Source organism: Schistocerca serialis, chromosome 2, assembly GCF_023864345.2.
Source record: "Schistocerca serialis cubense isolate TAMUIC-IGC-003099 chromosome 2, iqSchSeri2.2, whole genome shotgun sequence".
Lineage (NCBI taxonomy): Eukaryota > Metazoa > Arthropoda > Insecta > Orthoptera > Acrididae > Schistocerca > Schistocerca serialis.
The window spans coordinates 578,732,306-578,759,590 of NC_064639.1; the positions used below are offsets into that span (position 1 = coordinate 578,732,306).

The 27,285-nt window shown below is 41.4% G+C and overlaps 2 protein-coding genes across 3 annotated transcripts in view; one reads left to right on the top strand and one right to left on the bottom strand.

Annotated features, from left to right (window-relative positions):
- The window catches only part of LOC126456244 (transcription factor GATA-6-like), a 536,593-nt gene extending 521,887 nt beyond the window's left edge, over positions 1-14,706 (bottom strand). Inside the window, exon 1 of the mRNA XM_050091996.1 lies at positions 14,649-14,706. Within this exon, the coding sequence (XP_049947953.1) occupies positions 14,649-14,682 (34 nt within the window). The 5' untranslated portion in view covers positions 14,683-14,706. The remainder of the gene's footprint in view (positions 1-14,648) is intronic.
- LOC126457583 (uncharacterized) overlaps positions 4,688-27,285 on the top strand; it is a 273,738-nt gene continuing 251,140 nt past the window's right edge. Inside the window, exon 1 of one of the 2 annotated variants that reach the window (XM_050094010.1) lies at positions 4,688-4,801. The gene's annotated coding sequence lies outside the window, so the exon portion shown is untranslated. Of the gene's footprint in view, positions 4,802-14,187; positions 14,565-27,285 lie in introns of those variants that run through there. The other variant, XM_050094009.1, reaches the window with a different exon arrangement.

Genomic DNA, 27,285 nt, shown 5'->3' on the forward strand with positions numbered 1-27,285 from the left:
ATATGTCATCAACTTATATTTGTGCCAGATACCGAAAAGCAAATTCAGAACGTTGCTGCAGATCATGACGTTTCAGTTGCTGAACCGTCTGGATCTTGTAAGGGTACCAGTGTAAAATAGTCTGCAAATTTTTCCGTGCTGTTGAACATGGGATGGACAACTGTTGTGACACTGTACGAGCACTAGTACTAAGAGGCACACGTGCTGCATCGTCAGTTACAGCAACAACAACCTCGTCAATAACATGCACCGGGGTAAGACTCCTTCCTCTTCCAGGTGCCACAGCCAGCTCACTCGTGTTTACGAATTTCATCAACATCTTCTTTAAACCATTTAATGACATCGGGGCTCTCCTCAGAACTTTGAGTCGGTGATACTCTCTCAATTCAACATTGTAGTTGCAGTACGTCGCATAAAACAGTTCCATTAACGGCCCACTTTCTCTCTTCTCGACAACGATATTGTTCACTCGCGATATGGCTTGTCAAATGACAGCATAGATGTCGAACCGTCATACGTAGAATGTACAGCGCCAGATTTGCACCTGGTGGCCAAAACTGGAACTATTTTTTTTCCATCGTAAGTCGGTTAGGCATTAACGCATTAGAATGTCCACCAAGCTTCCCTGCAATAAGATAATTACAGCCCACAATGGACCTCCGTGAGTAACTGCACTTTAATTATAACCACCTGATACTTTATTGAATATGTTTTATTTCGAATCGCAGTAAATGTAAACAATTTGACTGAACTACGAGCTAGTTGGGTACAAGGGTGTGATGAAAAGTTATAGCTCAAAATTATGTGAAAATTCTTAAAGCTTTTTAAATAAAACAAAATTTATTGATATGTTACATTGGTTGATTTGGGGGAGGGGACCAAACAGCAAGGTCATCAGTCCCCTTGAATTAGGCAAGGATGGGGAAGGAAGTTGGCCGTTCCCCTTCAACAGAACCACGCCGAATTGCCTGAAGCGATTTAGGAAAACCACGGAAAACCTAAATCGGGATGGCCGGTTGCGGGTTTGATCACACGTCCTCCCGAATGCGCATCCAGTGTGCTAACCACTGAGCCAAATCAAAATGTTCAAATGTGTGTGAAATCTTATGGGACTTAACTGCTAACGTCATTAGTCCCTAAGCTTACACACTAATTAACCTAAATTATGCTAAGGACAAACACACACACCCATGCCCGAGGGAGGACTCGAACCTGTGCCGGGACCAACCGCACAGTCCATGACTGCAGGGCCTCAGACCGCTCGGCTAATCCCGCGTGGCCCACTGACCCACCTCGCTCGGTAACACATTACATCTTTAATCTTCATGTCTACGCTTTTATTTTTCAACATAGTCACTTTGGGGACATACTCATTTCTCCCAACCAGAAACCACTTTGTTGGTACCATCACCATAGAACGTCTGACTTTGTTGACCGACCCACAACATCATCTCTGCTTGTACCGCTTCATCAGTGTCGAGGTGAAGTCCTCGAAGTTTTGGATACAGATGAAAATCGGATGGGGCCAAATCCTGACTGTATGGAGGATGATTGATGACAGTGAATGTACGGCGTCGGATTGTTGGTGATGCCGCAGAGCTCTTGTGTGTTCTGGCATCATCATGCTGCAGGAGAGGGCGCTCTATGTGTGGACGAACTCTTCAAATTCGTGCTTTCAGTTTACTGAGGATTTTCTAAAGTAACTAGACTTACAAGAGTAAACATCAGCTCAGTTACATTTTAAAGTTTCGTTAGGTTTCGTGAGAAACGCATTGCATACATTTCTTTATTGCATATGTTTCTTCTGGTATAGGCATGCGTATTCAAATACAGAGATTTACAAAAAGGGAGAATACGCGCTGCGGTCGGAAACGCCTAGGTCGGAAACGCCTATATAGAACAACAAGTGTCTGGCGTAGTTGTTAGATCGATTACTGCTGCTACAATGGCAGGTTATCAAGATTTAAGTGAGTTTGAACGTGGTTTTATAGTCGGCGCACGAGCGATGGGACACAGCATCTCGGAGGTAGCGATGAAGTGGGGATTTTCCCGTACGACCACTTCACGAGTATGCCGTCGACATCAGGAATACGGTAAAGCATAAGATCTCCCACGTCGCTGCGGCTGAAAAAAAGCCCTGCAAGAACGGAACTAACGACGACTAGAGAGAATAGTTCAACGTGACAGAAGTTGAATACTTCCACAAATTGCAGCAGATTTTAATTTCAAGTGTCACCGTGTGAACTTCAACGAAACATCATCGATATGGGCTTTCTGAGCTAAGGCCCACTCGTGCACCCTTGATGACCGTACGACACAAAGCTTTACGGCTCGCCTGAGCTCGTCAACATCGACATTGGACTGTTGATGACTGGAAACATATTGCCCGGTCGGACGAGTCTCGTTTCAAATTATATCGATACGTGTATGGATACAACCTCATGAATCTATGGACCCTGCATGTCAGCAGGGGACTGTTCAAGCTTGTGGAGGCTCCGTAATGGTGTGGAGCGTGTGCAGTTGGAGTGATATGGCACCCCTGAAACGTCTAGATACTACTCTGACAGGTGACACGTACGTAAGCATTCTGTCTGATCACCTGCACCCATTCATGTCCATTGCGCATTTCGACAGACTTGGGCAATTCCAGCGGGGCAACGCGACACCCCACACGTCCAGAATTGCTATAGAGTGGCTCCAGGAACATTCATCTGAGCTTAAAAACTTCCGCTGGCCATTAAACTTCCCAGACATGAACATGATTGAACAAATCTGTGATGCCTTGCGACGTGCAGTTCAGAAGAGATCTCCACCCCCTCGTGCTCTTACGGATTTATGGACAGCCCTGCAGGATTCATGGTTTCGTCACGGACTACAGATGTCTTCATCAGAAAATCCAAACAATTGTCTGTAGTAACACATGAACAGATTTACGAGCAAGAACCTCTCGTATATAAAATACTTCATAAGATGGTAATATTTAAACCATATAAAAATTACAGATATTGGAACTACCACAAAATTGGTAATTGTTAATAAAGTTATAGATAACGTAGCACACTACACGCATATAAAAGCCGTAGGAGGAAACAGGCACTGGAGGTGGCATCAGGGTCTGAACTCGAATAGAAACGAGTCGACTACCCAGCTTATCTTTCCCACCCGACGGACGGATCAGCACCTACAAACCTTCACTCCAGGAGTATTTTGCGGAGAGATTTGGAATGTAACCAGGGAGTTGGCGCAAAGTCTGGTGATCGGGAACTATACGGCACCACTTCTCCTCCACTTGCCGGCCAAATTCTAGTGACGGAAAATTCTTGCACCGCTAGGGTTCGAGCAGGATACCAGCGAGTCGAGTGCCACTGCAGACGCATGCCTCAGTGATCCCAGCTATGGGTGTGAATAGTACTGTTTGTATCTAACACATATCAGTACTTTACCTATACAAAACAGAATAATCAATGAAGCGAACAGTGGTAATAGACGAATAGTGTTATTCTTACAAGAATTCGGGCTTGGCGATCGAGTGGTAAAGAGCGTGCCTAGGAATCGAGAGATCGCGGGATCGAGTCCCCGCCGGACCACAGAACTTCTTCATTCTGCCTTTAATTTAGCCTACACAGTTCAACGAAGCAAGAAGTTGCAGTTCGTATTCTCTGTTGTGATCTATAGATCCCTTTTCCCCTCTTGTATAACTAGGATAGATTAGGGACACACAAGTCGCCAAAGCGGCGTCCAATTGAAAGATCCGGCGATTGAATTACACGAAATTATTATTACTTGCAACAGCACTGATCCAGCAACTGCACAAAAACGACTGAAAATATGAACAACACGCAGAGAAAGTTACATATGGGATGGGAGAAAATTAATACTGCTCTACAGATGTAGAAGAAATATGAAGTGTTTACAAGAATCTACGGACGGCATACGCATTATGCTTGTGACTTAGGACTCAATGCACAGAAGCTATTTTATAGAGTCAACTGCAAGGGCTCAGTGAGAACTTGTCAGAAGAACGGAGATAAGCTACCAAGTAACGAATTCTGTGTTGCTGTAGAAAGAAGAAGAAGAAGAAACGTGGCCGTGCGGTTAAAGGCGCTGCAGTCTGGAACCGCAAGACCGCTGCGGTCGCAGGTTCGAATCCTGCCTCGGGCATGGATGTTTGTGATGTCCTTAGGTTAGTTAGGTTTAACTAGTTCTAAGTTCTAGGGGACTAATGACCGCAGCAGTTGAGTCCCATAGTGCTCAGAGCCATTTGAACCATTTGAAGAAGAAACGTCTTCATAGTGATACTTTCTGATTCCAAGGTGAACGTAAATGAACCAAAAACGTAGACACAGAACAATTTTAGTCTTCGTAAAATGTAAAGGTAGGCTTCCGCTACCATTGTCACAGTCAATAAAATTCTTCCGGGGCAGGGACCGCATTGTAGTCTTCGTTTAGAAATATATCGTTGGTATTTTCATGATCGTGGATTTTCAGCATACAACACAGCGCAAAACAGTGCCTGAAAGGAAATACATTGGAAATTCTAAAAATGTTTGAAAGAGGTACAAACAGACTCGTCAGCGCCAGCTTTAAACACTTACGTCATCTGAAAGGGGCGTCAGCAGCTCTAAACGAAAACAAAAGTGCCATACTTCCCGACAGGCAGTAATTTTCTTTTGCTTTAAAAGCATCATGAACACGGCCTTCTACAGACGTGTTCGCTTCGCTGAATGCTCCTAACAGCGATCTCTCCTACAAAGAAGACTAGGAGTTGGCGAGTAACTTGTAGACCATCGAATTCGTGACGGTAAGTGAACTATGTCCCACTTCTTGTTACATTTTAGTGAGACAGATGATGAATAAAATTTTAAGCGGAAGATGACTTCAGGTGGACTCCGTGAGCTGAAATTGGCACCACTTTTCACCTTGTTTCACTGAATCTGTAGCAGCAGTTAGAACACGAATTTATCTTTTCCCTATTTGTAAAAGTATATCAGTAAATTGTTCTGCTCTCATGTATTAGATGATTAGCCCTTTAACTGTCAACAACTGCTATTTGCATATTATACCGTGTGTGGTTGTGCTGCAGAAAGCTAAAGAATTAATACACAACGTACTTCCTAACATAGATATTATGCCATGATCTGCATATGTTCTAAAAAGGTAAATTTTACGAGTAGTACAGGTTGCGAATTTCGTTATTAAGTTATTCTGCGTCGTATGTAAGACAGGAGCGCAAAATGTGAACGCAGCAGCCATTCTATGACCAGAACTCATACTGTATCTTCAGTCTTTTTGTTATTACAACTCCAGAACTTCTTTTCAAATTTTTTGTGAATGAATTTTTGTAAAAAAAAATTTCAGATTTTATTAAAAGTCTACCTATCACAAAATATTATTACTTTTTTATCTTTGGTCCTGTATCCTTAAGGGCAGGATGGTCTGTTATAACTTCGTTTTTGCGTTTCTTAGGTCCTTATAAACGTGGTCATTCTGTATAACTTTTCGTTCCATAACCGTGTGGTCACGGCGGGCTGTTTGAAATCCGACACATCTTTGCAGCCAAATGCCTGTATGCTAGTGGAGGGGCGAAGAGACTCACAGACGGGAATGTTTGGGAGGGGAGTACTAGTTCTGGCATTTGCCTTGCAATCAGTGAAAATTTCCCGAAACTCTTTATCGGAATAAGAAGATGTGAGTTATTTTTAATTTGATTCTGGGGTTATGTGCAGTATTCTAAAATGTGATTGCCAAAGGTCATGTTTATATGCGTTATCACTTGACGGATCTAAGTAAATAGTTCGCTCGATGTACAAAACAATGTATTTTTTTAAATTTTTCTAAGCTTATTTTCATTCTCTTTGCCAAAATATAGAACGGGCTGTTTGAGATGTATCCCACTATGGAGTCTCGGTACTTTCCAGCAAAATACCAGGCGACCTAGTAGTACAAGTGTCGAAGATAATGAAGAGAGGGATTCATCGGCTGGTCAAACAACAGCTTACAAAAGTTCTTTAGCGGCCTTTTTTCAGCGAAAATATTCAGAAAAATCTAGTGAAAAATATTAATTTCATACACCGTTATGCATGCCGGTGGCGCTCTATTTTCTGTGTTCAGAACTGCTCATGGAATTTATGTCCTCTGTTCCGCACATTTGCACATCAGTATACTGTTTTTCTAAAGATACCGTGTACATTTTGTAGAACATAATGCATGTTTTCAATACATTTAAGTGAAAAATCGCGTTTGTGTAAATTCGTTGCGTAATTCGCCTATTACTATGTCATCAGCAGTGTCATTAGTATCGAGTTAACATAAAGATCGGAAACATTAAAATTCATGTGTACAACTAGTCAGACTAACCTGTCTCGCATCAGTCCACAAGAACGACAAGTAGATATCTCGTACCGAAGCACGGATGTATATTCACATCTCTGCAACTATGGCGTCGCTTCTAAAATACACAGACTTAACGTTCTTCGTAATACCTGCCAACTGCAACGTCCCCTGTAATACACAGGATGTTCAAGGTATCCACGGTACTGCAAACAGATTAAATAGCTAGAACTAACTGCATTCAGTGTCTACCAGATCTTTTGGTTTAAATGCTCCTACAACGTAGGTTATAATTATATTTACGTACGCCCAAGAAAATTACAAATTTTGTGACTCTGTATTTTTTCTGTTGTTTAATTCTGTATAGTTGCTGACACGTGATTATTCACTATAGAACAGTCACATTGGCTCAGTCGTAGGTACAGCAGGTGGCATGTCAGACTTCGGTTCATTGGTAGAACACTAGAGAAATACACTCAGTCTATATAAAAGACTGCTTAAAAAACACTCATGCGACCCATCCTTGAATATTGCTCGTGACCGTAGGTCCCATGTTCAAAAGGACTAACAGATCATATTGACCGTATAAAAAAAGTGTCAGCTCCAAGAGTCCCGCAAATGCCTTACTTCCACAGTTTCAAGATTCATTATTAAGCGAATCAGTGATATAATTAATCCACGTTCGTTGGCTGAGAGTATACGAATTCCATGTCGTCAAGGGAGAAAACTGGTGGATAAGTATGTCAAGGATAAGTCTCAGATTGTCAGTAGTGCCAATATTTTTTTTGGTTTTTAATGAGTGTAAAGTTACGGAATTAAATCGAGCGACAGTTAGGGAATTAGAATAGATAATTTAGTAGATGTTATTGGGGTAGCAAAATAACAGAAGACGGCCGAAGTAGAGAGGATACAAAATGCCGACTGTAAATAGCAATAAAAGTGTACAAAAGCGAAATTTCCAAATTTCGAATATAAATTTAAGTCTTTTTGGAAGATATTTGTTTGCAGTGAAGCCTCGTGCAGAAATGAAACTTGGACTATATACAGTTTAGACAAGAATATAATAGAAGCTTTTGTAATGTGCTGCTTCCGGATAATCCTGAAGAATGCACAGGTGTGGACAAATCATCATCATCATCATCATCACCATCATCATCATTTAAGACTGATTATGTCTTTCAGCGTTTAGTCTGGACTCTGGAGCATAGTACCCCTTATAAAATTCCTTCATGATCCCCTATTCAGTGCTAACATTGGTGCCTCTTCTGATGTTAAGCCTATTACTTCAAAATCATTCTTTACCGAATCCAGGTACCTTCTCCTTGGTCTACCCCGACTCCTACCCTCTACTGCTGAACGCATGAGTCCCTTGGGTAACCTTGCTTCTCCCATGCGTGTAACATGATCTCACCATCTAAGCCTGTTCGCCCTGACTGCTACATCTATAGAGTTCATTCCAAGTTTTTCTTTTATTTCCTCATTGTGGGCACCCTCCTTCCATTGTTCCCATCTACTAGTACCTGCAATCATCCAAGCTACTTTCATATCCTTAACCTCAACCTTATTGATAAGGTAACCTGAATCCAACCAGCTCTCGCTCCCATATAACAAAGTTGGTCGAAAGATTGAACGGTGCACAGATAACTTAGTCTTGGTACTGACTTCCTTCTTGCAGAAGAGAGTAGATCGTAGCTGAGCGCTCACTGCATTAGCTTTGCTACATCTCGCTTCCAGTTCTTTCACTATGTTGCCATGCTGTGAGAATATGCATTCTAAAGTACTTGAAAGCGTCCACCTGTTCTAACTTTGTTCCTCCTATTTGGCACTCTATCCGTTCATATCTCTTTCCCACTGACATTACTTTCGATTTGGAGATGCTAATCTTCATACCATAGTCCTTACATTTCTGATCTAGCTCTGAGATATACATGAGTGGCCAAGTAAGTGGTCCTGACAGTCAGGATACAAGTTACTTTGGAATAAGGCTGGGAATCTCGGACATGTTCTGAGTCGTGGTCACCTTTGTGCTCAGACGGCAAAGACTACCAAATCCTCCGGTTAGTCCCTCAACCGTTAGGGGTAAACCTCAATGGGACCCGGGGCAACTAAGGCTAGCAACCTGCTTGCCTGGTACTTTAAATATGATGCTAGCAACAATCAGAGCAAAATGCCTGGAACCTTTGGTGTGGACAAATACGTGAAAAAAACATTACCGTACCTAATATGGATAAAAAACACAGTTCCCGTTCAAAACAGCTTCCACTTGTCTCGGAATTGATAAATACACCTCCTGTAAGGTTTTCAAGAAAATCTTACACCATTCTTCCTGCAAAATAGTGCTAAGTTCAAATAAAGGTGATGGAGGTGGATAGCTCCCTTCTCTCCAAAGTAGATCACAGAGGCTCAATAATATTGAGATTGGTGACTGTGGTGTTCAAGGAAGATGTGGCAAGTCATTCTTGCGCTCACAAAACCAATGCTGGGAGATGCAAGCAGTGTGAACAGGTGCCCTATCATCTCGCAACACAGCACCACTATTTGGGAACGAACACCGTACCACGGAATGGATCTGACCACCCAAAATGGTCATATAATCTTTGGCAGTAACGCGACCTCACAGAGTAACCACGGGGCTCATGGAATACCACGATAAGGCTGCCCACATCAAAATCGAACCTCCGCCATTGTTCACTCTTGGGACGTAAACTCGGCCAGAAGTTATGAACAGTCTGAAGCGAGACTCATCGGACCAAATGACTTCCTTCCACAGCTCCAGAGTCCATGATTTATGGCTTCACCACTACGATTTTCTGTTACCGGCATTTGCGTCACAGATCAGTGCTAGCTCGCCCTGCATTTATGGAGTTCTATTCGTGTTGTTTTGGTGCTGAAGTTCTACAGGGACTTTTGCATCTGTCATCCTCTTATTTTTCGTCAAAATCCTCATCAATAACCCTCTGTCACAATCACTCAACACACAGTTTCGCCCGCGTTGTGACTACTGAGCGGGTGATGTTTTTGTGCTTTCCCTGGATGCGGTATAAATCTTAGATAACTTGCCTCTTGAATCACCAAACTCTTCCACTTGATTGTTTATGGAATCACCTATCAAATTCACTTACCCTCGACATAGTGCAGCCACAGCTATGCAGGACATTGCTATGAGCACTACTGACACTTGAAAAGTATTGATGGCATTGAAAAGGTGCTGTTCGTGGTCAAATACAACAGCACAACCTGCAAGCTTGGTTAGAATCTGGATGTACGTTCAAGCATGAATTTCTCTCCGTAGTTCCATATTTTTATCAAACCCCTGTGCTACTAGATCGGATAACTAATGAGCAGGTACTGATTCGAAATGAGGAGAAAATAAATTTTTTTGTGTTGGAATCCATAAGGTCCCGTGGTGCAGCAGCCGTTGGATTTCGAGGAAGAAAGAACAGTGCTCAGTCCCGAACAGTCTGAATTTCATTGCAGATCGATTTCAACTACAGAATAGTCATCACCAGAGCATAAAACACCCGATGTGATCATACTGACGTGAAATTCAAGTTCATGTAGAGCACAATCTGAATACAGAAATATACACAGCAATCATTATAAAAGACACAGTTAGTGGAACCGAAGTGGTCGAAGTTTAACACGAAACTCAGGCCTCGACCACTTTGGGTACCCTACCTGTGTCTTTTGTAGTGACTGCCATGTGCATTTCGGTATTTAGTGTGGGCCACATGCGCCTGAACTTGACGTCAGTGTGACCACATCAGGTGTTTTATGCACTGGTTATGACTATTCTGTAGCTGAAATCGATCTGCAGTACATTCAGATTGTTAGCGATTGATCGCTTTTCTTATTTCCTAAAAATAAATTTATAGCATAACATACTAGAAGAAGGGATCTGTTGATTCGACAAATGTTGTGGTATCAATCAGTCTTCAGTTTCTTAATGGAGGGTAGTGTGGGAGGTAAAATTGTTGAGGGAGACTACAGATTCACTGCAGTAAGCAGGTTCAACTGGATGGGGGTTACAGTAATGATACAGAGACGGAGATACTTTGCTCGATATAGAGGAGCGAAGAGGGCTGCATCAAACCAATATTCGGACTGAAGAACACAACAGCACTGAGGCATAGTTGAGTGACATTGTTGTTAATGAACGGAAATTTTCGTTTAATTCGAGGGTTAGGATAAGGCGGGTGATCAGGGATGACGGAGGGCATCCCTAAGTACGCTTCTTTAAGTACGACTGTCAAAGAGAAAGATCTGGGGAAGCCACCACTCCGTCTACAGGCCACAAGTGGCCCATCGGGACCATCCGACCGCCGTGTCATCCTCAGTGGAGAATGCAGATAGGCGGGGCGTGTGGTCAGCACACCGCTCTCCCGGTTGTTATGATGGTATTCTTGACCGAAGCCGCTACTATTCGGTCGAGTAGCTCCTCAATTGACATCACGAGCGGATGGCGGCCTGGATGGTCACCCATCCCAGTACCGACCACGCCCGAGAGCGCTTAACTTAGGTGATCTCACGGGAACCGGTGTATCCACGGGGAAGCCACAGAAATGCAATCTATTCTAAATTGACATTACAGGTACTGTCGTTCATGTGTCAGGGACATACGAGGGGCGCTCAATAAGCAATGCAAAAAAAATTTTCTCGGCTAATTTCGCTTGAAAAAATGCGGAATTTGTTGTGGGACATTGTAGAATATTCCCGCTTCTGCCCTTATAGTTTCATGAAGTTGCGATAGGTGGCGGCGCTTTACGCAGCCTTGAAAATGGCGTCTGTAACGAAGGCTTCGACTATAAATATAATAGACTGGCCCGGACGTCATTTTCGTGGCTCCAACATCTCTGGGCCAAAGTCACGTGAATGTTGGCAAAACATGATTGATTCGTGTTGCGCTTATGGCTGTACTCAGCGTTTTGTCGGGGGAAATGGCATTACATTTCACGTGTATGATAGTGCAGATGCGTTTATTTAAATCTGCGGAAGTGACTTTTATACGTTTTTTACACTTGAAATAGAGTATAACGTAAATTAAAGTGTTGAAAGTAATGCCTGTAATGTCAGACTCATATTACATTTTGGAAAGTATCTGTGATAATTCGGTTACAGAAGTAAGTATAACTGTTTCTCGTTCCTACTCATAGGTTCCGTAAGGACGAAAACCGAAGACGTATTTGGATACAGGCCCTGAAACGGAAAAACTGTAAGCCATCTGTACATACACGCCTTTTTGTATATACAAGTGAGATTATAATAAGAGCACCTATAGTCGACACATGAAGAGAATTTTTTTCTACCTTCTATTAATATTAAATAAATGTAGGCTCCAAAATTATTTTCTGAAACTTCAAAGTCTCACCTCTCATCTAAAATATCTTTTTTTTTAAACTGATAGTTTAAACTTTTGTAAAAATAGTAGGAACTGAACCTTTGAAGTGCACCTAAAATTGATTCTCTAAAATGGACCTACTCCTAAAGTCTACAATTTTGGCACCTATAGTTGACATAATTCCTATAACCCATTTTCTTTTATATGTGACTAGAGCTCAAAACGCGGTGAATCCAATATTTAAAGTTTTGACACGAGCCCACTCTTACTGTTTAAAAGAATTTTAACGACATTTTACTTTAATCGACAGTTTATAGTAATTTCGTCCCGCTGCCCACCAGAGGGGCGTTCGATGTATTTGTTAGATTTTATAAATGGTACTGTGAACAAGTCCAGGTCAAATTTAGTTCTGACATAATTTTTCGCAAATAAAAAAGTAATTTTTGTTGGAAGCGTTTGGCAGTCAATTGAGAAATGTGGGTAAAATACGATACATACATAGGATGGCAGACCGCTGATTTGAAATCCCGCCGCGTTTTGCCAACAGTCACGTGGCTTATGTTGGAGCCACACCAGCCCTATAGCTTCTGCACAGCAAGGCCAGTCTACTAGTATCTCTGGTCGAAGAACGAAGGTGCGTTCCCAGCAGAGATCTGTCATTGAGTTCCTTTTCGCGGGAAGCCTGAGTGTCGCAGATATTCAGAAGCCTGTTATAGAATGTCTACGGAGGCCTAGTAGTGAACAAAAGCACGGTGAATCGTCTGTCATCATCAGAACGAGGTCGCGTAAACCTGTCCGATCCGTATTTTTGCTGGCCGTAAAAGTGAACAACCGTATTTTGCGGGACCTGTGGGGAAGATGAACTCCTGGATTCTGGGTTCCAGCGCTCTGAAACCCTACAACTGGCAGCACAAAAGTCATTGGGAGGAACACGTCCGAACTCAGTAGCAGAAGAGCGAAACGAAGTACACCAGTTCAAGTTGGTAGGCTTCCACGGTCGGGATTAATTCGAATAAAACCGTTTAGAAAGAGTTATAAAACGGCGTCGAGGAAAATTATATTTGCGGGGCGTAAGAACTGGCAGTGAGTCGGGGCGCTGTAACAATAGCAGTCAAGATACATGTAACGGAACTTGAATAGCGTATTTGCCTCTATTGGTTACGGTAGAGAGATCGATCTTTTGGTCCTGTCTGTATATTTATATATAATATTGCTTGAATAAAGGCTGGGCGAGTGTAAAGCTATCGTTAAAAACGCACGCCGCGCGATTTGTTACGATTTGGTCGGTCATAATAATAATAATAACATGCTTTTGAATACAATTAAAATATAACGGCGATACCTGTTTAGTGTTATTGGAAATAATATGTAGTAGACTAATGAGTAAGGTAGCCATTCTTATAAGAGGAGATAAAATTGGGCATATTGAGGTGTTTTTCCTTATATCGACGAAGCCGATGATACGGCGTCGTTTTTCGTTTACTCTTAGAAATAAACAAGAAAAGAAGTGCTAATTGTGCGTAGTGAAAAAATATGGGGGCGAGTTTTAAATAACGACGGTATACAATCAGAGTAACAAAAGGACATTTAGTTACACGAAATCGCGGATAGCGAAGTGTGGTCATGAAATTGAGTACACCTACAGGGCGGTCAATTCCGGGATAATTCTATACGCATCTCACGAGGGACGCGGTATTGAGACCGTTTTTTTCTTTTTTAATTATTTCGCGGAGAGCGGATTCCAGTTTATGAAAAGGAGAAAAACTGTGTCATTATCGTTGACTGTTGGTGTCGAGCAACCAAAACTGTTCATCAAAGGGTTTCGATGGAACTTGGGAGTTAGGGTTCAGGCACTCGCATATACTCCGCATCAGAATGTGAATGAGTGGTGAATGCGAAATAAAACTGTGAACAAAGTTACGTTAGATAAAACAGAAGAAACGAGACAGTTGGTCATATTTGTTATTATTCCATAAACTGTAACATTTCTTATCGTTGTACGAAGCCTTTATAGACGATCGTTATGACAATTTCCTTCGAAGGGATCTCGTTGCGAGTTAAATTTTGAGGACCTGGTCAAGAGGGGGTAGTTCGTAGATCCTAACTACTGCAGCTATTCTGGAATCAGGTGCTACCGTGGCTGTTGTGTGTTGTCAATGACTTCAGGTTACCATATCTCACGCTCTAAGATCGACGCGCCTTTCCACTTGTTATTACGGTGCCTCACGGCAACAACGACAACGCCGACGACGAAGGAAGATACGGTAGAGCGCCACCCCGCAGGCTCCGGCGCCAGCGACCCTCGCCTGTCGACCGCCGCCTGAACTGGGAGCACTCGAGCAACCGGCGCGGCGCGCTCCGCCGTTGTCCGCGGGCGGCAGCAAATTTCCGTTTTACGGCGAAGTAAAGCCGCTTATCGCGGCAGATAAATGCTGCCTGCGGCGGGAGCGGCGGCCGCGGCCGGTGGCGGGACGCTGTCGTACGTGAGGCTCGCCGGGCTGCACCCGCTGCGGTGCGCTGCGGTGCGGGCCCGCTATCGGCAGGCAGCCCGCGCCGAGGCGAACGAGCGCGCGCGCCCGCGATAATCACCGCCGCAAGGCCGGAGTGGGGGATGATAGTGGCCAACAATCTCTCTTCTCGTGCCCAGCTGGGCCTAGTTTTTCCCCGGGTTCGGAGGCGGGAGGTCGCAGGACCGATCGCCGCCGCGGCCGGGCCGCTCCGCGACTCGCTGCGAAGGGATGCCTTCCCCCGAGAGGAGACGTCGCCGCGTCGGAGGGCGACGACCGCGCGGCCGCAGTCAGTGATAGCTCCAGAGTGATTGTGAAGTGAATTCGTGGCAGTGCGTCACCTTCCAGGATCAGTGATGTGCGTAGCGAGGCGTGGAACTACGTGAGAGGTAAGCACCTGTCGTGTGTACCGAGTCGGCGGCGTCGCGCCTAGCGCCTCGGTGGGAGCACGTGGCGGCAGCGCGGAGACTTACCGAAGAGGCGCAGATAGTCCTGCCGGGCAGCCATGGTCGTCTGCGGCTAGTGCGGTAGTGCAGGGCTTACTGCGCGTCGCCGCCGGCGCGTCCCGTGCTGCGGCCTCTGGAGGGAGCAGGGAGGGGGGAGGGGCAGCACGCGGGGCGGGGGGAGCTCGCGGGGCCCGCGGTTCGCCGACCGCCAGCCACCACTCCGGCTCTCGCGTACACACCCGCCCTTGCCAAACAAATGTAGCGTCCACCGCATTTTCATCCTTCGCAAAAAAATATGTGATCGAATTAACATCCGCAACCTAGGAACTTGTCTATATAACAAAAATCTGCTTCAGTTGCTAGTAACTTCTTAATTTATTCCACGAACGGTTTCGAACAGTAAAGCTTCATCTTCAGGTGCCATGAAATAATTTGGGAACATAAACGTGCAGTGATCGGGTCAGTCAGTCATGGGGGTCACAACCATCTTAAACAAACGCGGACCGGCAACCACATTTCCGTGTCGTGTTATCCAGTCGCGAGCTGTGGTTGCTGCCTGACGCTCTCACGTGTTTGTTTGACGTGGGTGCGACCCCCATGACTGATTGACCCGGCCGCCACACCTTTGCTTTCCCATAATTATTTGCACGATTTTACGAAGAATTGCGCTGGCACGACATATTTTTCGGCCTAAAGCCGCATATTCGGGCTACCTGCCGTTCGCCATGGTACTGACGTTATTCACTGAATAGTAAATTTTTTACTAGGAGCGATGCGTGTATGCCTATGGCGTCTGGAGGTCGTTGCACCCAATGATGCAGCTTTATGCCGCGAAACCGGTTGCGTTTCAATAAACAACAATTTTGCCAGCTGTTATCGGAATTCTTCCTGATATCATGCCTCTCAACGGTAGCGGATGCCCAGAAAATAAAATATAGTTTCTCATAATTATTTGAAGATGAAGCTTTATGCTTCGAATCCGGTGCCGGCCTGGGTGGCCGTGCGGCTCTAGGCGCTATAGTCTGGAACCGCGTGACCGCTACGGTCGCAGGTTCTAATCCTGCCTCGGGCATGGACGTGTGTGCTGGCCTTAGGTTAGTTAGGTTTAAGTAGTTCTAAGATCTAGGGGACTGATGACCTCAGAAGTTAAGTCCCATAGTGCTCAGAGCCATTTGAACCATTTTTTTTAATCCGGTCGTGCAATACATTAAGAAATTATTGGCAACGAAAACGGATTTTTATTCTATAAATCCTTCACAAAAATTGACATATTTGCTCTTCACTCACTTTTGCTGTCCTTTTCAATTGCATGGTATGTTACGTTATTACGTTCTAAAATTGTTCAAATGGCTTTGAGCAATGGAACTTAACATCTGAGGTCATCAGTCCCCTAGAACTTAGAAGTACTTAAACCTAACTAACCTAAGGACATCACACACATCCATGCCCGAGGCAGGATTCGAACCTGCTACCGTAACGGTCTTGCGGTTCCAGACTGAAGCGCCTAGAACCGCTCGGCCACTCCGGCCGGCTTATAACGTTCACATTTTCACGTCAGGTCCGTCTACACTCAGCTCAATAAAACCAATTTTGTCAACCCATATGCTTTTCGCCTACAATTTTTGTAAGCAGCACCAGTGGCCTGTAACGTATCCATATTTATGTTTTTATTATTTTATCAAACGGAGCATATTTGTCACAGGGAGTTATCCGCGATCCTTATTTATGCAAAGTTGTCGATTTTTCTGTCTGTCTATCCCAAATTTCATTTTGTAACGACCGGTTTTGGGTGCATTTATACAGTCGTTTTCCCTTCGCTCTATCTGCGAGTGGAACGAAATAGGAAATGACTAACAGTGGTACAAGATACCCTCCGCCACGCAAAGTAAGGTGGCTTGCGGAGTATGTATGTAAATGTACATGAAGACATAGATGTCGAATCCGTCCCATATTCATATCTGTTAAACAATAAAACTAAATTACGATTGTATTCTAATCACGTGTTCACAGAAACTAAAAAACTTTATTCTAATTACAATATAAAAGTTGTAAAACTTTCGCGCGTTGTATCTACAGAGGAGCCTGTCATAACGGAACAATTAGGTCTCACTCATATGCTACAATCATAGCTGCATGCAGTCGCGTTATAGTAGAATTTTTAAGGAAATTCGATTGCTGCAGAACACTTGTAGCGTTACAAAATGCCCTGTACCCTTACTGACGGATCTAAAATACAGTACTGAATTGTGTCATTTATAAAATATTCTAAAGCGTTAAACACAAAATCTTGAAGAGGAAAGTTTGGAAATCTTCTTTAATGTTTTGTGCATACTGGCTTGGAATATTTTATGTATCAATTATTTCAGTATTGGATTTTATATTTGTTAGTGCGTATAGAGGGCACTCTTTAATGCTACAAGAGTTTTGCACTAAACAAGTTTCTATTAAAAATTTTTAATATTTTTTTATTGAGTAGGTTTTTAAAGCTAGGCAATTCTCAATAACGTTTTATGTATAACGTTTTGCAAAGTTTTATGTATGAATTGCTTCAGCATTGCGTGCAGAGGGAATTCTTTAACGCTACAGGCGTTTTGCACATATCAAATTTCTTTTCGAGTTTTAATATAAACTGGCTGATGCAACTATGGTTTTAGAATATGACACTGATTTGATTACTCCGTTAGGATGCGTTACTCTGTAACTACGAGGTGTGATACAACTTGTATTGTAAGTACATTAAAAGTTTTTTAGTTTTTGTAAACACAGAATTAGAACACAATTGTGATTTATGCTTGTTTTTGAATAGATCTAAAGCTGGGTGGCGTTGGCCAGAGCGTCATATTGAAATAAAAATAGAGATCAACAGACACAAAAGAAACCAGTTCTATATATTTTTTGTTTTACGTACTTAACACTGTACTTTTACGTTAAAAACAGTTCTGGGACTTTCTGACTGTTTATAACCTGTATTCCAAGTAAATAAGAAAAAATTTGGAATATTATTACGCTACAAAAACACAGAAAGCGCTAGAACTGTTTTTCACCTGAAAATACAGTCTACATCAGTTTATAGTACGTAAAGCAAAATAACGTACACGTTAATATATAAGAATATATCAGGCCACTGATGAGACTTTTCAAAAAAATAAAGGCGTAACACGTGTGGCATAGTTAAATTTGTTTTATTCGGTTGCATATAGACAGACCTAATGTGAAAACTATCAACATTGCCAAGAAATTTCGCAATCATGGTTCGTACAACAGATTCTGTCGTGCGTCTGAAGTTCCTGTGGTTTTAAGATTGTAACCAGTTTCGGTTTCACACGAACCATCTTCATATCTGAATATGTTTCTTACAAGAACTTTTATGTTAAAAACAGTTCTGGGACTTTCTGACTGTTTATAACATGTATTCTAAGTAAATAAGTAAAAATTTAGAATATTATTACGTTATCTGAAAATACAGTCTACAGCAGTTTATAGTACACGTAGTAGGACACGTGAATCTCATCAGTAAATTTATACGCTATGTCACAGAATAATATGAGATGGACGGGTTATTCATGTAACAAACGAACAATTTTAAAAATGCAAGCAATCTTGTACACCAGATACACCATTGCCCTGGACAAAAATCGATCTTCAGAAACTGACTTTCGCCGTCGAGTGCATGTTAGTCCTAAAATGCTATCGATTTCTAGGTCATATGACTCCAGGCAGCTGCTAAAGATCCCTTGTGCTAGAAGATGGAGTCATATGATCCTGAAATAGATAGTATTGTGAACGGAGTAGAATGAGGTCACAGCAAGTCACATGGATGGCTCGATGGATTTGAGTGTAGGGCGCGCGACATGTGTGTCATTGGCGGTAGAAAGGATAACGTCGGAACGGCTTCGAATGGCATTTTCAGACCATGTGCAATAGGACCTAAAATCTTTGAGCAGTACCAATTGCAGAGGCAAGTTTTACAGTACTTCGTAAATAGTAACTGCTTTATAAAAATAATCATCATTATGTGGAATTACAAACCATGTATATCAGACAGAGAGAGCATGATTGTCTGCTGTCAGTCGTTGCACACCAGATAATGACATAAACTTATTTATTTCTTAATTTCATTGATCGTACTCGATGTTTTTTGAAAATCAGCAACTATGTCTTTCATATCTAAACAATGAAACACTGCGTCAGTTGCAATTTTTCTTATCTAGTACGACGCGTTACGAGAATTTGTTCTCATTATCAAATGTAAATTTTGCATAAATATTTTATAAGTATGTGAGGTCTGCTTGTGTGTCGTTCTGCCTCTCCTACCTGCAACCGTCATTTTGTTGTTTTTGACTTCATATAAGCAGAAAGGCGAGTGATGGTGTGTGTGTCGATTTCCGCTCAATAAAGAAGGCACAGCAGGCTTAAAAAAATTGCAGGGCAGGAGAGGCAGTATGGCACAGACGTCCACCATTAGAGACACCTCGTTAGCTGAAGATTAAAAATCAGGCAAGGCGAAAAAGTCATATGAAACTTTTTTTGGTATGTCCGGACGAATAGAAAATCCTCTGAAATGCACCATCATTCTAGAAAATAACAGACGCTTTTATAACGAGGCGATTGAAATTTAATAAAAACTTACAAGAATGAAAAATTCTAGCCTAAGCAAATTCTCACCAATTCCTTTTTAATGAAATGTAAGAAGTACCGACTACTTAAAACTGAAAGAGAAATACGCTTTACAGAAGGCATTATACTCGATATAACTAATTCAAAATAATAAGTGGTAGTTTGTGGTTTATACGAAATAGATTAAATAGACGCTGCACACGAGAAAGTATGGGAAAACATTCGCAGAAGAAATAAAAAGCAATTGGGAAAAAAAGAAAGTAAAAACATTAATTATGAGTTATTACGCTTATTGCGCCTCAGTAAGGAATAACGATGTAAACAATAATACAGTGTGAAGTGTGGTGTAAGCGAGTGAATGTAAACCTTTTCAGCTAAAGCCGGTTCAAGGTCTTGGGTTCTGTGTCCATTTGCTCCTAGAGATTTTTTAGTATTTTATATGACTTATATCTTTGACCAGTCTTGTGTATGTGTGAAGAAATAAACATCCGACTGCAAATTAAACTCTAGATCCCCTCAGTAACAGACTATGTGGAGGAAGGCAAGAATGTATCACCTCAAATAACTCTAATTCACAGTAAAGTATTTCACGTGAATAACGGCTGAATTTGCTGTTATGAATCAGATAGTTTAAGCCAAACGCTTCCATTCGTAAAACCATCGTCATTGCTTTGAAATGTCATTACAGTCATAAATGTCTTATTTTACTTACCATATACAGCGCGATATATACAAAAAAAGGGTCAAATGACTCTGAGCACTATGCGACTTAACTTCTGAGGTCATCAGTCACCTAGAACTTAGAACTAATTAAACCTAACAAACCTAAGGACATCACACACATCCATGCCCGAGGCAGGATTCGAACCCGCGACCGTAGCGGTCGCTCGGCTCCAGACTGTAGCCTAGAGCAGCACGGTCACTCCGGCCGCCCGATATATACAAAAGAAGTATTGTTTAAGTTATCAAGATAAGGATTCTGGACCGTAAGAGGGCACAAAGAGGCGAATATTTTTGGAGTTTATGGTGGTGAAAAGGAATAAGAAGGAAACAAGTCAAATCAATAGACGACTGGTAGATTCTCTACTACGAGTTCAACATAGATCATCTGCCCTCAAAATATTGCGCCTTACTTTCTTCTCTCGATTATTGTTTTAAGTTTCTAATACGCGGTGAAGTGAACTACAATGACACTGTTCAGACAGCATTAAATTAAATCTTGACCGTCACTAGGCTATGGTCGCTGAATAACAGTATCACTACGGTAGGGTGCAGACATTGCTATTTAAAACAAATAAGGTAAATACCAATACTCAAAGTATTACAATACTATAACTGAGCTACTGACGATACAAGCTTTACTGTCGTTCCATGCTAGTGCAAATCAGCAGATATCATTACTTGCTTGGAGTCCACTTTCAAAATACAAATACCAAAAAATACACCCCAGTTTCGAAATGAATAGAGGTAACTGTTCAGCCAATCTGGCTTTATGTGAACTACGTGTCACCACAAATACGAAGAAATATACAGTACACACCATTTCTACTATTTTCCCCGTGTGACTTCATTTTCATGTTTATTGTACCTACAAACATCCTAAAATAGGTGAAGTTGCCCCCGTTGCGTATTGCTTTCCGTTCGGCACTGATTTTCATTTTCGAACAGTACTCTCTGAGACCTCTTTAGTGACTTTTGTGTTTCAACCAACATAGCTCTTCTTCGCAGTATGAAATTCGAATGAAATTTTCTGGTAAATTAAAACATTAAAAGCCTTAGAGCGAAGTTTTCTTTAAACGCGAAATTGTTTTATTATGACACATCGTATGAGATGTAGCGCGCTTTAGTCTTTCTCCGAGCTGAGAATCTGTCCACCCACACATATGGATTCATGACCCACCCTGATATTTTTCAAGGAAAAAAACCACCACTGATGTGTACGTCACTTAACTGACAGGAAAAGCTTAGCGTGTAGTAAGTCGCTGGGAAATGCAAAAAGACGTTTACATGAACCCCCATGGTAACACAATCAAGATAATTGTAGTTTTATAAATATTACGAATATGTACTGTTTCTTTGACTCATGAAATGCTCTTCTTCTGATACTGCCGTGATAGTCCAAGCACCTAACACAAGTTAAACACTGATATTTTGAAAGGGGATACCAGAGGTCATTTTTTCAGCGGATATCGATTGTTATTTCACAAACAATGATGAAAATTAAATAACGAGAAGATAAAATCCTTCGCTGATCGGTTACTAGCAATATAGAGTAGTATTTTATTTTAAATGTTGAGTGTACGCCGTCCACGATTTGTAGTGAAGTCGAAATGCCGGTATGTCAGGTAAATGCTGCGTCAATCTAGGTACCATCTAAGACTGATAACGAATAAAGAACATTCTCGCTGTCATAAAATGATAGAAGTGAATAATATTTTGCAATCGCATAACCGAAAATGGACTATTAGAATTTGACGTTCAGTCTAGACAGACTCAATAGAAATAGAATACAAATGTAGAACTGACGAGGATGTAGAACGTAATAAGTCGGGTTCTAGACAAATGAATAATCACTGCATCTTCTGTAATCGATTTATGCAAACAAAGGAGAGCCTTAATGTGGATGGCCGGACGGGGACTTGAACCGTGGTCCTACCAAGTACGAATCTAATGTGATAGCCAATGTGTCACTTCGCTCGCATTAGTTAGTGGATTCAGCATCATAAGACTTCGACCGGTATTCGAACTGCCATTATTTTGTTGCAAACTAGAGACAGTAAAAAATTAAACCTTCAAATAAAAATGCAGCTGATACAATACACCCACAACAATATGACAGGACCATAAAACAGCAAATTATAAAGCGGAGAACGACATAAAAGGTACACCAACACATGGCACACATTGACATTTGACGGCAAAGTAACCCACAGAGTAGTAAACATTATGAGAAAACAAGGAATACGTGAGGCATACAACACGAGTAATACACAACAGAAAAGATGACAGACACACAACACAATCTCAGATAAATGCGGCAAAGCAGGTAGACGTCATTTAACCTCCAAACATTACAAATCACAGGATGTGGGACATACATATAGACGTTTTAGGATAAGAAACTCTGAACATTTAAGAGCACTGAAATGTGATAGCACACTCCTCACATTTGCAGACCACCTCGTTGAAAATAACAACCGCCCTACCGGCATTAAAACAGACCCTAAGGTACATTAACCATCATTACCATTTGTTAACAAAAGAAGAAAATTTTCATATCCATAACGATGTTACACGGAGCAAAAAACTCATCAATGATCAAACATTACGTTGCAACAGAACAATATTGAACATTGTAAGTGAACTATCACACAACACACAAAAAGCGTAAACACCCACACACGCGCACAAATGAAAATACAACTGAACCAATGCAAATTTCGCAGCTAACAATGGTAAACAAAATAGCGAGACAAATGACTGCCAACAGCATACCTCTAATGTAAATGTGCGGTAGGTGTAACACACCAGCGAAATGAGAATGTGTCAGTGGGTTAGAAAAGAACGGAAATAAACATTGTTACAAAAATACCACACGGTCTATAAATGCCATATCGTAGGAGATACATCTCCAAAAGAAAAACTAAGGAAATTTTATTGACGGCCACCGGTCGCTTTAAATATAAAAGAAACAACAACTCACTTAGTGGCCATGTACTAAGTACAGCTCAGAACAAGCTAACTATACCTATGGTACACGCAAATGACGCATGCGCCAAATTTTTACCTAAATAACTAGTTTTGAGATTACGCTCTAGGCAAAAAAGTCAATACAGATGTTGCCCTAACAGCCCTACTTGCAGATGACACGCTGTATTAATATAGAAATGCGGCGGACTTCATTTGAAGCCATAGAGTGCTCAAAATGTAACAAAATGTAAACTCTAGCTGAAGTTTCTAATCTAAACAACAGAATGTAACTCTGATGCCAATATATCCACATTCCTAACCCACATAAATTTTTTTATGTATATCTTTCAGAAGCAATAAAAGAAAAGCCCATTAAAAATACTGCAAATGTTGTCAAATATGTTTGGGGAATAGAACAAAATTGTGTTCTTGCAAAAAGGAGGAGCCTTTAATACATTATTGTTAATGGTCAAATTTGTTAAGATTCTCCTTGCTGAAAGAATATCCGTTGGTAGTCAATAACATTACGTTATACCTTTCACCTAGAAGTTTTACAGGGACAGTCTATGCGATGCTTTCTCAGTCCACTTTTTGCGTAGTCACCTCAAAAGTGACTTAATGCCTCTCTTTGCACTTTGTTTTCTCTTGCTTCAGTCGATAAGTAACGTGTATTCTGTTGCACTGAACGTGATCGTTCCAGAATGACATATGAGTTGACCAACCGTAAAACAACTACTGATACTGCAGGGACGGATAGCGTTTCCAGTTGTTGTGCCACTGAAGAACGTAACTGCTCAGATTACATAGCATAAGAAATGTTCTGACACTGTCAACCGCCTAGGTCTACCTAAACACTTTTGTAATGTACGTGAAGGAACCGGAAGTTCTAACATCTTTAACAGAATTAAGAAAACTACATAAGAGAGAAGGTATGGCTTACAATGAAGAATACATTAGTAACTTGTCGTCTCATCTGGTTTCTTCGTCTTGGGCTGCTTACATCCGCGCGGAACGGTTCATTTTTTTTTAAGTACAAGTAACTCTCTCGGGTCAACAAACGGCATCAAATCACCTACTGTTTTCCTGTCAGTTTGAAGTTCTTTATTTCTCTGCAATAAATATTGTATAGTTCTAACGTAAATAAGAAGCTGAAACACGGAAAACGAGCTATGCGAATTTTATGCTTTTAATTTGTAATTCAGCCTTTTGAATAATCGTCCATCCGAGTAGTTTTGTACGCAACACTATTAGCCCACTGTTTAGAAGAACACAATGGAACCACCAATGAATCTAGACTGAAATCGTGGTAACGATTTCATGTGTAACATACCACATATTCGCCAACAACATTTTGTTTTCAAATAATGATCGGCAATTGCCCCGTAAGCCGGTTGCGAACGTAAAACCCAGCGTGTCACGTAGCTCGAGCGCCTTCTCTGCACCCACACGTGTGATGGCCGACAGACAATACACGACGGGAATTTTTATTTGTTGCCCGTTGTTAGGTTACGAGCAATACACGGGACTGCCTACAGGTCACGGGAGTAGTTGTCCCCCGTGAATATGCGTTGGAAAGCGGCTAACTACCGGTGTGTTATCTCCGATAACGTAAGCAGCATAGTTTCTGCACCGGTGCTGTTGTGTGGCTGCCGACAGAAAAAAAACTTTCCGTGACAAACCGCACAAAGTCAGGCTGACTGTATCACTAGTCTTGTCTTTTCTACTTGACGATTCTTTTTGATGCGCCACCCACTGAAGCTCCGGTATATTTGCAAGAAGTACTGTATTTTCTATATTCAATTAACATTTCTCAAAACAGAACAAGGTAAAATATAATCTTCAGTGACATCGTATCCACTCTTGAATCAAAATTCAAAACCAAAGAAAAATAAATGGCTCCAATGTGTGTTGCATAGTAAGGACGCTGGTTCATGAAGTTATTTTGATTGTCAATGGAAACATCTTCACTCATTGCTCAATACCGTATATTTAACTTATAATCATTGAAGCGGTTCTGTCAATGACTAGCTGCGGTTTTTACTTTTGGAACTTCGCCATAACACTGCGGCAGTTTTTGTCTTCCCCGCTCATTAGTAGTCCAGGGGCTCCTTCATACCCTTACTGATAAGATCGTTTCCATCTCTCGCCACTGTCTTTTATCATTTTTCAAAATTGTATTTCATTGTGTTCTATTAGTTATAAGTTCAGAATGTTAACGAATAACACTAAGAATTATTAAAATCTTTCGTAAATTGTCCAAATGCCATAGAGCAGCAGCGTGACTCAAGATTCCAAGCGCCACGAAACAAATTACCAAGCATTTTCGCGCGATGTTACTGTTTAACAAATTAAATTTTGAGACAGTACTATTACTGTTTCTCGACGATCAAAGTTGCTGGAGATTGGCTACACAAAGACGGTGAAGGAAATTTGCCGCGGCCTTAATGGAACAACCAGCCAACTTTCACCTGGAGTGGTTCAAGGAAATCACGGGAACCTACGCCTGGATGGCCATAGAGAGATTTGCATCACATTTCTTCTGAATACGAATAGGAACTGAAGTATATTTTTTGCCAGTGTGTTCCAGGTAATATTGATATTTAGCTCATTGATGACTGTGACAGAAAGCACAGTTTGTTCTTATAGGTTTATTCAAATCATACATGACACTCAAAAGCCATGGAACTAACCGTTATCGCAATTGTCAATAAGCGAATTATACAACAGTTTCGCGCAGGCGGACAGGCTCATAGTGGTCGCCCATGACAAGTGAAGCTGAATGCGTCTCTCATAGGCGACTTCCCAGTGTTCCATATGAGCTTCGAACCGAGACCTTCAAAAATGTTTACACTTGCATTACAGCTGCTGCAAGCATTGAAACCTGTTAAAAGGCTACGAAGTGTACAATTTTCTACGGACAATCTTGAGAGTTTAAATGAGAACTGTCATTTCCAAACCATCGGTACATTTTGCGACGCATTGACCCCTCATGTACCATTGTCAATGAATGCAGTAAAGGCATTAAAACAATCCGTGATTATAATATAGTATTAGACAATGCAGTATTCGGTCTTCATAGAATTTTATTATATAAACTTTACAATTTTACTCGTTTCGCTTTAAGCCACGTTCAGAATTCGTCAGATAAAAAGACACATATGAGAAGTAGCTATCTTACGGAGCACAAAGTATTACATATACGTACATGAAAGCAAATTTTACAAATTAAGAGGACATCGTTACACAGTATCTCGTCAAATATTCCAGTGTACAAGAACATCGTGGATTCAAGCTACTTTTTGTGACATAGACCGCTGTAAGTAAACCAAACTGTGGCCGTTAGATTGCGTCAGCGCAAAAACGCTTTCGTATAGAGCATCTTATAGTTTTAGTGTTAGGCATACAGTCATTTTATAATATTGCGTCATATTTTAAGGTGGTTCCTCAGTCACATTAGTCCATAGTACATTTTGTTACGTCTATAGCTTTATTTATTCTACAGTAAATGTAACATTTTGAGCTCTGTGTGGTAACTACTTCTCATTTGCATCTTTTTATCTGGCCTGAAGATATCTTAAGCCGCAATGAGTAAAACTTTAAAGTTTATATAATAAAAAGCCATCAAGGCAGGGTGTTACATTGCCTATTGAATAAACAAACATCACACTCCCATCTGGGGACAACCATTCCACATATGTGTATGCTAAGGGAAATAGTTCATGCCAGCCCTGGAATGAATGAGTGTTTTTTATGGTTTATTCACTTATTAGACCATTCGTTCTTGAGACAGAAAAGTGCATTCCTTCAATTATTTTTACACGGTAACTCTGTACGCTTTACCACAATAGCTCCACAACGGTTTCCGTAAGCGCCGGTCGTTTGATATCCAGCATGGTGTGTTCATTCATGAGATCCAGAAAGTAGAAGGCAGCGGAGCTTAGGCGGACGCTGTGTTTCTTTACTTGCAGGAAGTGTTAGATGAAGTTTCGTACGGCCTTGTGGCTGTGTCGGTTCCCTTGCTTAAAATGAGGCTTGAATGTATTTAAGACTGTATATAATATATTATATAATAGAAGGAACATCAAGTAGATTAGCAAGGCTTGATATTAAAATATCAAAAAGATACAAACTACATATAGTCCAAGTATACGCTCCTACAGCAAGCAATTCGGATAATGAAGTAGAAGTATTTTACCAAAAAGTAAAGAATCCACATAACAAAGGAGGAGATTGCCACTTTAAACTGGTAATTGGTATCAAAAAACAGGGTGACGTCTCAGTAGACTGCCAAGGAATCGATGAGAAGAACGAAAGGGTTGAAAGGCTAGTTCAAATTGCGGAAGAAAATAAATTATTC